The 15,036-nt window shown below is 44.7% G+C and overlaps 1 protein-coding gene across 3 annotated transcripts in view; it reads right to left on the minus strand.

Moving 5' to 3' along the window:
- Nucleotides 1-12,109, minus strand: part of ddx11 (DEAD/H (Asp-Glu-Ala-Asp/His) box helicase 11) — a 78,018-nt gene extending 65,909 nt beyond the window's left edge. For 2 of the 3 annotated variants that reach the window (XM_048607603.1, XM_048607601.1), the window contains exons 1-8: nt 11,897-12,109; nt 11,409-11,552; nt 9,390-9,635; nt 6,084-6,170; nt 5,171-5,319; nt 4,234-4,276; nt 2,935-3,042; nt 1,950-2,037 (exon numbers count right to left, since the gene is read on the minus strand). In XM_048607603.1, coding sequence (XP_048463560.1) covers nt 1,950-2,037; nt 2,935-3,042; nt 4,234-4,276; nt 5,171-5,319; nt 6,084-6,170; nt 9,390-9,635; nt 11,409-11,549 — 862 coding nt within the window. In that variant the 5' untranslated portion in view covers nt 11,550-11,552; nt 11,897-12,109. The remainder of the gene's footprint in view (nt 1-1,949; nt 2,038-2,934; nt 3,043-4,233; nt 4,277-5,170; nt 5,320-6,083; nt 6,171-9,389; nt 9,636-11,408; nt 11,553-11,896) is intronic. The other variant, XM_048607602.1, reaches the window with a different exon arrangement.
- Nucleotides 12,110-15,036: the final 2,927 nt, after the last annotated feature.

Here is a 15,036-nt window from a genome sequence, read left to right on the forward strand (position 1 = left end):
ACAAAATGGTCCCAAAGCCTCCGTTTGGTTTCCCCAACGTAGAGGAGGCCACAACGGGAACAGCAGATACAGTATACCTCATTAGCAGATGTGCAGGTGAACATCTGTTTGATGTGGAAGGTTTTCGTAGGGCCTGGGATGGGGGTGAGGGGGGAGGTGTGGGGCAGGTGTAGCACTTCCTGCGGTTGCATGGAAAAGTGCCAGGGGTGGTGGGGCTGGTGGGGAGTGTGGAGCAGACAAGGGAGTCACGGAGAGAGTGGTCCCTCCGGAAAGCAGGGAAGGGTGGGGAGGGAAAAATGTCTTTGGTAGTGGGGTCGGATTGCAGATGGCGGAAGTGTCGGAGGATGATGCGTTGGATCCGGAGGTTGGTGGGGTGGTACATGAGGACGAGGGGGATTCTGTTTGGGTTGTTATTGCAGGTAGGGGGTGTGAGGGATGAGTTGCGGGAAATGTGAGAGACACTGTCGAGGGCATTTTCAACCACTGTGGAGGGGAAGTTGCGGTCCTTCAAAAACGAGGACATCTGGGATGTCCGTGAGTGGAATGCCTCATCTGGGAAGCAGATGCGGCGGAGGCGAAGGAATTGGGAATAGGGGATGGCCTCTTTGCAGGAAGGTGGGTGAGAGGAGGTGTACTCTAGGTAGTTGTGGGAGTCGGTCGGCTTGAAATGGATATCGGTTTCCAGGTGGTTGCCAGAGATGGAAATAGAGAGGTCCAGGAAGGAGGGAGAGATATTGGAGATGGTCCAGGTGAACTTAAGGTTGGGGTGGAAGGTGTTAGTGAAGTGGATGAACTGTTCGAGCTCCTCGTGGGAGCACGAGGCGGCGTAGATACAGTCATCGCTGTAACGGAGGAAGACGTGGGGGATAGGGCCAGCGTAGCTTCGGAAGAGGGATTGTTCCACGTATCCGACAAAGAGGCAGGCACAGCTTGGGCCCATGCAGGTACCCATGGCCACCCCCTTTGTCTGTAGGAAGTGGGAGGAATTGAAGGAGAACTTGTTAAGGGTGAGGACAAGTTCAGCTAAGTGGATGAGGGTGTCAGTGGAGGGGGACTGGTCGGGCCTGCAGGACGGGAAGAAGTGGAGGGCCTTTAGGCCATCTGCATGGGGAATGCAAGTGTATAGGGACTGGACGTCCATGGTAAAGATGAGGCTTTGGGACCGCTTTGTGGAACACCTACGATCGGTTCGCAACAAACAACTGCACCTCCCAATCGCGAACCATTTCAACTCCCCCTCCCACTCCTTGAATGACATGTCCATCCTGGGCCTCCTGCAGTGCCACACCGATGCCACCCGAAGGTTGTAGGAACAGCATCTCATATTTTGCTTGGGACCCTGCAGCCCAATGGTATCAATGTGGATTTCACAAGCTTCAAAATCTCCCCTCCCCCCGACTGCATCCCAAAACCAGCCCAGCTCGTACCCGCCTCCCTACCCTGTCCTCCCACCTATCCTCTCCTCCCACCTCAAGCCCCACGCCAATCTCCTCCCCACTAGCCTCATCCCGGCTCCTTGACCTGTCCGTCCTCCCTGGACCGACCTATTCCCACTCTATCTCCCCACCTACACTCACCTTTACTGGCTCCATCCCCGCCTCCTTGACCTGTCTGTCTCCCCTCCACCTATCTTCTCCTTTATCCATCTTCTATCCGCCTCCCCCTTTCTCCCTATTTATTTCAGAATCCCCTTCCCCTCCCCCATTTCTGAAGAAGGGTCTAGACCTGAAACGTCAGCTTTCCTGCTCCTCTGATGCTGCTTGGCCTGCTGTGTTCATCCAGCTCTACACCCTGTTCTCTCAGATTCTCCAGCATCGGCAGTTCCTACTATCTCTGTAACAATAATAATTGGAAGCAGTTCCATTTCTGACAGAATCAGAAATTCCCTCAAGTTCCGACTGAATGACAAGACAGATTTTCATAGGGACAGAAATATAGGCTCCACTCACCACGTTTGTTCTTCTGCATTTCCAAGCACCTATCGTTGATCAGCTGGAGCGATCGAAGGCGCCTCACCTCATCATTTACACACATGTTCTTCGTGGGGGAGGGAGAAGAGAAAGAGGAGACAAAAAAATAAAAGGAACATGCTCTGCCATTTGGTTACTGTCACACATTAACAATTATTAAACGGAGCATACACGCTAGAAATGTCCAGCACGGAAACTTAAAGAAAAAGCTCCATTAAAGATTAAACGGGTAAAGAAACCACCTGTAATTCAGAGCTTTACGTTAGGGAGGAGGGATAAAAGACCAGTAAGCATTAGGGTACCTTCATTCCTGCCCATATCTATTGGGAGGTATGTGTTTACATCGGGTTAACAGGTTCTGGTTTAATGCTGTCAATGGTGGAAGACACTGCTAGCATCTGCGATTCTTGGCCTAACAAGAGGTAGCAAAAAGACTTAGGCCTTTCCTGCTCTTGTCTGTAGACTCACCATATTTCCCTAACCAGGAAAGGAAGTGTGTGATCCAACAAAGTTGGTACAGACTACGTTGGTCAATACAAGTTCTTTGTTTTCCTTTCAACTTAGACTCCTGTTGCTTCCAAGAATCAAGATCTTTAAATGCCCCAGTTAAAATTCTCAGCAATATGACAAACTCACTCGTTCCCAGGACCTGGATACCAATCAGCTCCTAGAATCCTAAGTTTTCCCCTCCTTCTACAAATCTTCAGATCTTTGAAATCAACACTAGACAGTCACTGTATTTCGATTCATCCCATTTCCTTTCCTTTTTTCTTAGTCCCAGTGTCCTGTACGCATTCTTCAGCCTTTCAACTTGATCTTCCAATTAAAAAATGAGCCATTAGAGTTGCCTGTTCCAATTTCCAGTCTGGTTAAGTGACACCAATGTGATTCAAAGGCACACCAACAGATGATAAGAGCCATGGGGATCCTCAAAAGGTGCAGATCGGCCCCCTCCATGACCTACCTGCCGGGATCCAAGTGACACCAGCCTGATATCCTTGCCAAACGGACTTTTCTGGACCTCGTGTATGAACTGAGCAAGCTGCGAGTGTGTACGACTGCAGTAATAGATCTGGGAGCAGAAAAACTGTATTAGATCAGCTCATGTAAAGAGGGTGCTCACATCCAAATGCTCTTGGCATTCACTGTCGTTCCCTTAGTTCATGGCAGCACAATCGACCCAAGTAACCTGGCCTTTGACCCCAAGATGGTCATGGCTGGATAACCTCATACCCTGTGGAGATTGAGGTAAACCTGCTCCATCAACTTCCTCTAAAAAGTGAGATTCAAAAACCTGAATGGAGACCATTCCCAGGTGGTGCGGTGCAAAGCCCTGTAAAACTGAAAGACATCGTATTCAGTACCCACTTCCTGTTGCCTGCAAGAAATAGCAGGGGATATTACAACTGGGCTCAGTGTTTCTAAGGTAGGCTGGGTTAACAAGCAATAGTAGTCAATGTGCTTCCGATTGCTGAAGCATTTCGTAAACCAATGGAATTAGACTCACCCTAAAGCTCCAGCCCTCTTATCAAATACATTTTCTTTTTGTTTATTCTTTCATGGGATGTGAGCATTACTGGAAAGTCCAGTATTTGTTGCCCATCTCTAATTGTCTGCAAACTGAGTGGTTTCCCAGGCCATTTCAGAGGGCAGTTAAGAGTCAAGCAAATTGCTACGGGTCTGGAGCCACATGTAGACCAGACCAGACCAGATAAAGGTAGCAGATTTCCTTAACTAATTTATTCCGTAAAAGGCATTAATGACCAGATAGGTTTTTATTTACAAGAATCAATCTTGGTTTCAATCTTGGTTACAAAGACGAACTTTCAATTCCAGATTTATTACTTAAACCTAATTTCCACAAGGTACTGTGGTGGCATTTGAATGGATGTCCCCGCAGCATTAGCCTGGGCCTCCAGTTTACTAGTCATTGATATTATCTCAAAGCCATCATCACCCATTCACTTAATTTACTCTAACACATCAATGAATTATAGCCTGGCCTAATTCCAAGTGTCCACTGCTTTCTATACAAAAGGAAGAGGTGCAGTTATATTTAATAGAAGATCAACTACAGTTGAAGGAGATGATTTTGGTGAATTTGCAGCTGCTGAAGCTATTAGGATTCAATTGGCTCAACAGAATAACATCAAATCAAATCACTGGCACTTGTTATAGGACTCCAGGACTGGCAAGCCTTTGTGATATCTGTTGAGCACAATTCATTAAAATGGCAGAGTTAGAGAACTTCTACCCTCCAAACCTTTGTCACATGCTCTTCCTCCAAATCTTCCTCATCAGATAGGCTGGAAAAAAAACATATTAAAAAAAGTAAGAACCACTTGTAAAGCATAGAGACCTTGGTTCACACTTTGCAACACACCATATGTGAATTATCACTACACTTTCGTAAGTTGATTCCCTCAGTGAACAGAGGAGTCCATAGCCTAAATAATTCTACAATTAAACAAGTATCTCAGCTTGCTTCTTCTCCCCTCACTGCACAGGTACAGGCCAGAGAGATCAGAAGCCATTTTCACATGAAGATAAACATGTTTTTGCTCAATATTTCCAAGACAGAATGGCCTAGGGATAACTGGGTGGAGGTCAGAAACTCATTTGCCTTCTCAAGCCTAAAGCAACGTGGTCAATTGTCTGGCATATTCTCAAACTTAAGGCTTTGTAACCATCAGCTTATTATTTTTGCACTCACAACGACACTGGGGAAACCAGCGAACCTAATTATTATAGCAACTGGAATTTTAAAGTTACATTGACATCATGGAATTCAGGTCATTAGGATTCTCACACAGAGCAATGGGGGAACTCCATTTGGCACAAGGTCTGAAAATCACAATAGCGTCAAAATCAATCTGACTGGATGAGGCTCAGGGACAACACTTTGATATTAGGCAGAAAGTGTTGGCTTCAAGTGCCATCTCCAACACTTGTTCCAAGCTGACACTCCAGTGCAGGCCTCAGCTGCCTGCTCAGGTGGATGACCCAGGGCAGTGGCATTCTCAGCCAAAATTTATTGGTCAACCTTTCTGGGAAAACAGTGTCACATTGCTACCTGTGGGATTCTGCTTTGCACACAGATGGCCACTTTTCACTACAACGATGCACTTCGAGATTTACTGAGGTCATGAAATGCACGGAGTCTTTCTTTCTTTCTCTGACAGACCAGGACATTCACCTACTTCAAATCTTTCGGTTTCTTTTCATCGTCACTCTCATAATCTGCCAGAATAAAGCTTTCATCCTCCCCGTCCAGAGCGTCAGCCTGTTCAGAAGTCACCACTTCTCCACTCATCTGAATGAGTCGCTCAGTATCATTGTCATCATCTCTCTGGGACCAAGCATAGGTAAAACAGTGACAATTCTGGCAACTGCTTGACAAAGATAACATATGGTTACCACATCCCACAGAAATGTGAAAAACGGATTATTCCTTGATCACACTGAAGCAGTCCCCTTTTACAAAACAAATCATCGAGGTTTAAGATCAGAAAAATTCATAACAGATGCCATGAGCCCCTTCATTGCACCACAAATTAAATGCAGAGACAGGATGACAGGAAGTATTATGGTTGAGACATTAAACCAAGTCCACCACCATACATCTATAATCATTGACATGCATTCTTGTATACTTGGTCAATATTCGTCAAGGTCATTCAAGAAGAGACAGATTTGTCTGCCATCAGATTTTTACCTCCCATTTTAAAATGACAAATCATACTGTGTATAAAGTGACTGCTGTATTTCCTACGTTACAAAAAAAATCTGTTTTATATCTAAAAGTATCCTGATGGCTGTGGGATGCTTTGGGACATGTTGAGGTTGTGAAAAATCACCACAAAACTGCAACATTTTCCTTCTCTACATGCAGCAGAATGATTTTTACACAAATGGCATATGTAGGTCATGTGAAATTCAAGGTAAAATAAATAAGATTGCGCAAAGGTAAGGCAGTAGAGAGGATATAGGATCATCTTGCACCATAGCCCTGAACAAGCAACATTACAGCTGAAAATAAAATCTTAACACCCAGTCAGTCCTTCCGTCTCAATCACCTCCCTCCACACTTCAACCTTAATGAAAAATTCATACCTTGCGTTTTAAAGCATATTTAAGCTGCACATTGTTACGTATTTTGTCCAATCGCTCTTCTCTCCTCTTTCTTTTTAATTCTTCATCCTGAAAAACACAAGTTTGGAGATACTTTAAGATCAACTCAATCTTTACACAGCTATTTACTTCTCATAAATACCTTAAGTCTAAGGGGAGTAGCTCAGATTCTCTGCAACCATTCACAAAGTGAGAAAATCTCCTGACCTTGTTCACAGAGAGATCAAACTCTCAGTCCCTGTTTACTACATTTAGGGAAATGGGAATATAACGTGGGAAAACTTGATTCTTTACTGCAATCAAATTTGGTCTCCCTGCTAGGAAAAGATGTTGTGAAACTTGAAAGGGTCCAGAAAAGATTTATAAGGATGTTGCCAGGGTTGGAGGGTTTGAGCAATAGGGAGAGGCTGAATAGGATGGGGCTATTTTCCTTAAGCATCACAGACTGTGGGGCAACCTTAAAGAAGTTTATAAAATCATGAGGAGCATGGATAGGGTGAATGGCCAAGGCGTTTTTCCCAGTTTAGGGGAGTCCAAAACTAGACAGTATAGGTTTAAGGTAAGAGGGGCAGGATTCAAAAGAGAAAGATCTGTGGGGCAACTTTTTCATGCAGAGGGTGGTGCATGCAAGGAATGGGCTGCTACAGGAGCTGGTGTAGGCTGGTATAATTACAACATTTAAAAGGCATCCGGATGAGTATATGAATAGGAAGGGTTTAAGAGGGACATGGGCCAAATGCTGGCAAGTGGGACTAGATTAATGTCGAATAACTGGTCAGCTTGGATGCATTGGACCGAAGGGTCTGTTTCTGTGCTGTACATCTCTATGACTCTTGAGTTTTCATCATCAAAATGAGTGGATTCAGCAAGGAGTTAGTATGAGACATTGCCTGAATTTCCTTCAACACTTCCGAAGCCGTTGCTATAGCTGTATTTGAATCAACATTTTGCCCTCGCACTCTCATATATTGTTTCTTCCTCAGGTCGTTGACCTTCGCTGATCAATTACCCAATAACTTGGAGATGATTCCCTTTTATCATCATCAGCTTCTTGCCATTTTGATTTATTTCCTCCACAGCCTTTGTAGGGAAATTATTAGAAAAGATTCTCAGGGGCAAGATCTATAAGCATTTAGAAGCAAATGGACTGATTCACGATAAACAGCATGGTTTCGTGATGGGGTGGTTGTGCCTCAGTAACTTGATCGAGTTTTTTGAGGAAGTGATGAAAATGATTGATGAGGGAAAAGCATGTGATGTTGTCTACATGGACTTCAGAAAAGGCTTTGACCAGGTACCTCATGATACAAAAGATGAAGTCACATGGTATCGGGGTGAGCTGGCAAGATGAATACAGAACTGGTTTATTCATAGAATACAGAGGGTAGTGGTGGAATGGAGGGCAGTGACTAGTGGTGTTCCACAGGGATCAGTCCTGGGACCTCTGCTGTTCGTGATTTACACAAATGATTTGGAGGAAAATGTAGCTGATATAATTAGTAAGTTTGCGGACGATATAAAGATTGGTGGAGTTGCAGATAGTGAGGAGGATTGTCTGAGGGTACAGCAGGATATAGATCAGTTGGAGGCATGGAGAGAAAAATGGCAGATGGAGTTTAATCCAGACAAACATAAGGTGATGCATTTTGCAAGGTCAAGTACAGGTGGAAATTATACAGGGAATGGTAGATCCCCTAGAAGCATTGATATGTAGAGAGATCTGAGTGTGCAGGTTTCTTTATTCATTCATGGGATGAGGGTGTTGCTGACCAGGCAGCATTTATTGTCCATCCCTGATTGCCCAGAGGGCAGTTTTTTTTTAAAAAGAGTCAACCACATTGCTGTGGGTCTGGAGTCACATGTAGGCCAGACCAGGTAAGGATGGCAGTTTCCTTCCCTAAAGGACCTTAGTGAACCAATTGGGTTTTGTGGGTCTTTCTGACAATTGACAATGGGTTTATGGTCATCAGTAGATTCTTAATTCCAGATATGTTATTGAATTCAATTCCACCATCTGCCATGGTGGGATTCGAACCTGGGTCCCCAGAACATAATGTGAGTCTCCGGACTAACAGTCCAGCGATAATAGCACTAGGCCATTGCCTCCCCACAGAACGCTGCAGGTAGAGAAGGTAGTTTAAAAAAGAAAGGCCTATGGCGTGCTTGCCTTCATTGGAAGGGGCATTGAGAATAAGGATAGACCAGTTATGCTGCAGCTTTTTAGAACTTTAGTTAGGCCACACTGGGAATATTGCGCGCAGTTCTGGTCACCACACTACCAGAAGGATGTGGATGCTTTGGAGAGGGTACAGAAAAGGTTTACCAGAATATTGCCTGGTGTAGGGGATTTTAGCTATGAAGAAAGGTTGAATGGACTGGGTTTGTTTTCACTGGAACACAGAAGGTTGAGGGGCAACCTGATGCAAGTTTAAAAGATTATGAATGGCATGAATAGATTGGTAAGTAGGAGGTTTTTTCCCAGGGTGGAGAGGTCAATTACTAGGGGACACAGGTTCAAGGTACAAGAGGGAGAAATTTAAAAGCGATGCATGAGGCATGTTTTTCACGCAAAGAGTGGTGATTGCCTGGAACGCGCTGCCAGAGGGGGTGGTGGAAGCAGACACAATAGCAGCATTCAAGAACCACCTGGACGAATGCATGAATAGGAAGGGAATAGAGGGATACGGATCCTGCAAGTGAAGGTAGTTTTAATATGAAAGGGCAAAATGTGTCGGCACAGACTTGGAAAGCCGAAGGGCCTATTCCTGGGCTGTATTTTTCTTTCTTCTTTGTAGCCTTTAATGAAGTTTTGAAGATGATATTATTCAGCTGGTTTGTAATGCTGAGTGGTGCCAACAGCGAGGATTCAATTCCTGCACTGGCTGAGGTTACCACAAAGGCTCCACCTTCTCATCCTCACCTCTCATCTGTGATGTGGTGACCCTCAGGTTAAACTCACCAGCCAGTCATCTCTCTCTTCAAGTGAGAGAGCAGCCTACAGTCCTTTGGGACTATGGTGACTATACCATTTCCTGTTTCCCAATTCTGCAACACAGTTTTCAAGCCAAAACAGCAGCTCCCACCTGTAAAGGACTCATGTTTTGACATTCCTCAATCCAATGGAATTCCCAAATATCCATATAGCAAACAAACTTCATTGGATCAAGTAAACCCACCATTTGAAAAGTTAACTTTGTTAAGCTAGAAAATTTAAATGGCATGGCTGGCATTAGCAAATAAATATCATCAAACGTTGAAGACACCAAAAAATTTATGCATAAAACTGACCTTTAACTTATCGACCAGATCACGCTCAGCCTTCTTCTGTACAAAATCAGTGATCCAGTCTAATTCAGCCCCCAAGTCCTTAGCTTCTGGCTCCTTACCATCAACATCAGAAGAATTCTGGGTATGATGAGATAGACCTTGCTGTGGCACATGATCTTCCAAAAGCTGGGCTGCTTCTAGTTTTTTCTTCTCTTCAAAGTCTCTGAGCCAAGTGAGTGCTCCGCAGATCAGACTCAGTGACTTTCCCTGAGGGAGCGATGGCAGCCACAATTAACATGTCAGAGGCCATTGTGAGAACATATCCATTAAAAAGTGTCTGCTTTTATGGAGCACATCTACCTCCTGTGACACTTACCCTCTCACAGAGAACTTTTACCATTAAAAAAAACATGTCTTTGAACTGTGAGCAATACCACAGGAGATCAATGCAGGCAGAGTCACTCTAGCAGCCCTCCAGTGATGAAACCAATACTTAGTATGAGGATAACCTGTACCGAAATCATGGGCTAATGTGCCATGTACAGCACAATGCTTTTTCAGAGGCTCTGACTTAAAGTGACAGTGATTGAATTTCATTATTCTGCCCATAATTGTGAGATAACTCAATGCCAGTGACTGCTATTATGGTGAATTTCTGTATTTTATTTCTTCCTTTTCAGGTGCTCCTTAAAAAACATTGAACTACTTGCCTTAATATCTCCTTATGAAGCTGACTGTTGCACAAAGGCTGATAACACTCCTGTGGATTGCTAATAAGTGCACTGTTATTACAATGCTCCTGATTTACAGTGCCTCAGAGCCTCTGACATATGAGAAGCAAAGCCGTTAGCTTCTGCTAGTTCATAAGCAAACAGCACAACACACAGAGGATAGGGAATATAAGTAATACAAATTACAGTCAATATGTACAACTGGACTCAGGTCAGTATGATCTAAATGAACTGTAGAACGGATTGCAGGGACCGAATAGCCTACTCTTATCCGGTGTTTAGGAAAGGAATTTTCCAAGTTACTTCCCCTTTAAGCGAGCCCTGGGTTTTGCACTGTATTTCAGAGGAAATCATGCAACAGATGGTGGGTGAAGAGAGCTGAAAATCACAGTGCTTAAGGTAACACACCCAAACAGAACAAATCCAATCAACCAACTGGTCTGTTGCATCATCTTTTGTCAGTACTGCCACAGTGAGAAACCTGTGGACATGCACCCCATGTTCACCAAACCACCTTGCTGTCATCAGCCATTCTCTTTTCGATCAAATACCTAGCCAATTTTGGGTATTCTGCAAATTTCCCAATAACAAGATCCACATCTAAATCATTAATATTTACAACAAACAGCAAGGGATCCAAACTGAGCTCTGAGGAGTATCACTGTAAACCAATTACCATTTGCTAAAACATCCGGCAACCATTTGCCTTTGTTTCCTGAAACTGAGCCAATTCACCAAATTCCCCTGTATCCAATGGGCTTTAATTATTTTGACCACTTTGCCATGTGGGACATTGTCAATTCCCTCACTAAGATTATTCATATGGACAACATCCACTGCATTACCCTCATCGATTCTCCTTGTTACTTGCTCAAAAACAATTCAGTTAAGTTAGTAAGAGGCGATCTTCCTTTAACAAAACAATGCTGACTATCCTTGAATAATCTGTGCCTCTCCAACTAACAATTGATCTCCTCTCTCAATATTGATCCAGTGATTTTCCCACCACCAGACTAATCAACCAAACTATGCTCGATACTGTGCATTCATTTAGAATAATGCTTGCAGACACCATTCTTGTACCACAGCTGCATCGAGTGAGGATCGAAAAGTAATCCTCAGAGGAACTATATCCTCCCTGGCTTCCATTAACAGCCTAGCAAACAACACATCTAGTCCTAGTGACTTATTCATCTTCCAAGCGGTCAGATCCTCCAGCACCTCCCTTCTCGTTAGGCTATAGAATGGAAAGCAATACAATATGAGTGGGGATAACTATATCTGTGTCAGATAGTATATTAATACATACCGTTCCAGTAGGACTCTCAAATATTCCAATCTTTCCTTCTTCAAGCACATCATACAGCGCACTCATGAATTCCTCCTGGATTGAGTAGGGTTTGAAGGGGAAAAGGAATCTGGAGGAAGCTTCCGAGTTCTCCTCAGCCATATCCTGCAGAAAATGCAGATTGTGAAGAAATTGTCGAGCAACTGTTGACTTCCGTCCGGCTGCAATAACTCTGTCGTTCCCCCTCCTGAAACTGATGCTCAATTCACACCTAGTTAATTTATCCTCACATTAAGTGGGAGATCCAGCCCCTCAACAAAGTGATTCATTGGCTGAGATCCACCCTGAGATGATCCACCAAATGGATCGCCCCAATTAGATCATCCACCCAATACGACTCGCCTCTCGACCAGGCGATCTAACTAAAATAATAAAGATCCGCACATGATCGGGAGATCCACCCGCCCTGGGGATCCGGGACAAACCCAACTGCTAAGGCCCTGGCTCACCTCACAGATGACGCTGGGCCCGGGGTCAGTGACGGACCCCGGTCAGAGCTGTACCCGGGCCCGGGGCTCGGTATCTGTACCCGGGATCGGTATCTGTACCTGGGCCTGGGCCTGGGGCTCGATGCTGTGCCCAGGCCTGGGCGTCGGTGACTCCCGTTCGAAGGTCGCGCCGAGAACAGCCGCCCGAGACGCGTGTGTTCCTCGGAAGGATTGCCATCGTCTCCGGACCAATCACGTTCCGATTGGGGCGGGCCACATTGCAACACTTACCAATCAGTGGAGAGGCGTCGCAATCAGCCAATTGAAAGCATCAACTGTAGCCCGAAACTGACCAATCAGAAGGAAAGAGATGTCCTTGGTGGAGACCAATGGGAGAGAAGGGCCTGACCACAGCAGCCAATGGGAGAGTGGAGCCTGCCTGCAGCAACCAATGGGTGAGCGAAGCCTGACTGTAGCTGTCAATAGGAGAGTGGAAACAAAAACAGAAATTGCTGGAAAAGGTCAACAGGTCAGCAGTATCTGTGGACAGAATCAGAGTTACCGTTTCGGGTCTAGTGTTTCTTCCTCAGCCAACAGGAGTGAGGGTTGTCTATCAGTAGCAGCCAATGGCGGATCTTGTCTATAGTAGCCAATAGGACAGCGGAACTCGTCCGCAACACCCAATGGGAGAGCGAGGCGGGTCCACAACACCCAATGGGAGAGCGAGGCGGGTCCACAACGTCCAATGGGAGAGCCAGGCCTGCCTGCCGCCTGACACTCCATTCCCCCGCCAATCCCACCACCCTCTCTCACTATTGACTAGGGGCGTGGAGGTGAACTTGAAGACGGCGATGTTTCTCTGTATTTGCTGCCCTTGGCCTAGATGGAAGTGGTCGTGGTTTGGGAGGTGCTGTCTGAGGATCTTTGGTGAATTTCTGCAGTGTATCTTGTAGATTGTACACACTGCTGCTACTGAGCACTATTCGTTCGCCTTACCATTGATTCCCTTCACTGCTGGTTTACCTCATGATTCACTCCCCTCACTGCTGGCTCTCTGTACTATTCACTCCATTCACTGCTAGTTTCCCTCATCATTGACTTCCTCACCATTGACTTATAGAGCCATAGAACTGTACAGCATGAAAACAGATCGTTCAGTCCAGTTCGTCTGCGCCAACCAGGTATCCTAAATTAATCTAGTTCCACTTGCCAGCATTTGGCCCATATCCCTCTGAACCCTTCCTATTCATATACTCATCCAGATACCTATTAAGTGTTGTAATTCTACTCACCTCCACTGCTTCCTCTGGCAACTCGTTCCATACAAGTACCACCCGCTGTGTGAAAAAGTCAGGCCCCTTTTAAATCTTTCCCACTCATCTTAAACCTTTGCCCTCTAGTTTTGGACTTCCTTGCCCTAGGAATAATACCTTGGCTATTCACCCTATCCATGCCCTTCATGATTTTATAAGCCTCTATAAGGTTAACCCTCAGTCTCCGACACTCCGGGGAAAATAGCCTCATGCTATTCTGCCTCTCCCTGTAGCTCAAACCTCCAACCCTGGCAACGACCTTGTATATCTTTTCTGAAGGCTTTCAAGTTCTTCTAGCAGGGGCCCAGAATTGAATGCAGTATTCCAAAAGTGGCCTAATCAATGTCTGTACAGCAGCAACGTGACCTCCCAACTCCTATACTCAATAGACTGACTGCCCTCACTCCTGATTCTCATGCTAACTCTCTTCACTGCTGACGCCTCTCACTGCTGACTCCCCTCATTGCCGACTCCCATCACTGCTGACTTCCCACCACAAGCTGACATAGTGAAGCCAGACAGCATTCAACTCTGCCAGTGACTGCACATTGTATGACCTTATTAGATTGTAGGTACCTTACGTCTACAGCATTGCTGTTGTATATTCTCTTTTACCTCTTGAAAACATCCAATTGGTTTGATCAAACAAGATTATCTGTTTTGAAATCTGTCTGGATTCTTGTTCTCTAGTTATTCATTTGCTCTCTTAGTAGTGATTGTTTTATTTTCCTGCCACTAATGTCAAGTTGATTGGTCTCTACATCTCTGGACATGTGCTGAACTCTTTTATAAATGTAGAATTGCATATGCTAATTGCCTGTCCTCTGACAATAAAGCTTTTACTAACAAATTATTAAGTATGTGTAGTCAAGTCTCTGTTATCTCTTCTCGAGATACGTAAAAAATACATAGATGTAACCTATACAGACAGCAGCATTGTTGTCGCTGAATTTGATGAATTTATTCAATATCTTCTCTATTTCCTTTCAAATCCACATCTCCATGCTTATTTCATCATTTAATATCATGTCTGTCAGTTCCCTGATTAATCCTGAAATGAAATGATTATTTATTTTCTTGCCATCTCTCTATTCCTACCTGTGGTAGTAGCCTCTCTATCCCTTGTATGTTCTATTGATGTGGAGTAAGTTATTCCTGTCGGCATGGCAGCCGTTTTGTACACATCCCACAAGGCAGTGAGGTGATTAGGCAGATGACCTGCATTTGTTGGTGGTGATTGAAAGCTGCTGACAACTTTCTTAAATCCCATCTAAATATTTTGGGTCCTGTGACAGAATTGATGAGGGTTGGGAAGAGGATAAAGTGTTCTTCTGGGCCCCTTCCTGCAAGGGAGCAGTATCTTTAATGGATTGGGAAAGGCAGAGATAGATGTCTTGGGCAAGGTACCAAGAAAGAAGGAACAGAACTAGGTAGTTCACAGCTGACGATGAAAAGTGTCCGTAAATTAATAAACTGGGATAACATATTGACACTGAAGTGTCACCCATGGCACCCTCAGAAGATCTTTTCTCTTTCCCTCCTGCAGCTCCAGGATCTGCAACTTGGGTAGAGGAAGCCTGCCCTACAATAGAGTCTGTTGACCTTGAGAGTTTGGTCAGGCAACCCCAGGGGCATTTGTGTCTAAAGCACACAGTCATTGCAGAGTGTGTCCTGCCCAAAGTCAGGTGTATCCTCCTCAGCTTGAACGCTCACAGGAAATCTGTTTTTAATAAACAGATTTTAAAAACTGCAATAAAAAGCCAGGACTGAGCTTGAAAAGTAGATTTCAATTTCGATCTCAATAAGGAGAGGGTTCAGAAACGATTTAGCAAAATGTTGCCAGGAATG

This window comes from Rhincodon typus, chromosome 18, assembly GCF_021869965.1.
Source record: "Rhincodon typus isolate 14 chromosome 18, sRhiTyp1.1, whole genome shotgun sequence".
Taxonomy (NCBI): domain Eukaryota; kingdom Metazoa; phylum Chordata; class Chondrichthyes; order Orectolobiformes; family Rhincodontidae; genus Rhincodon; species Rhincodon typus.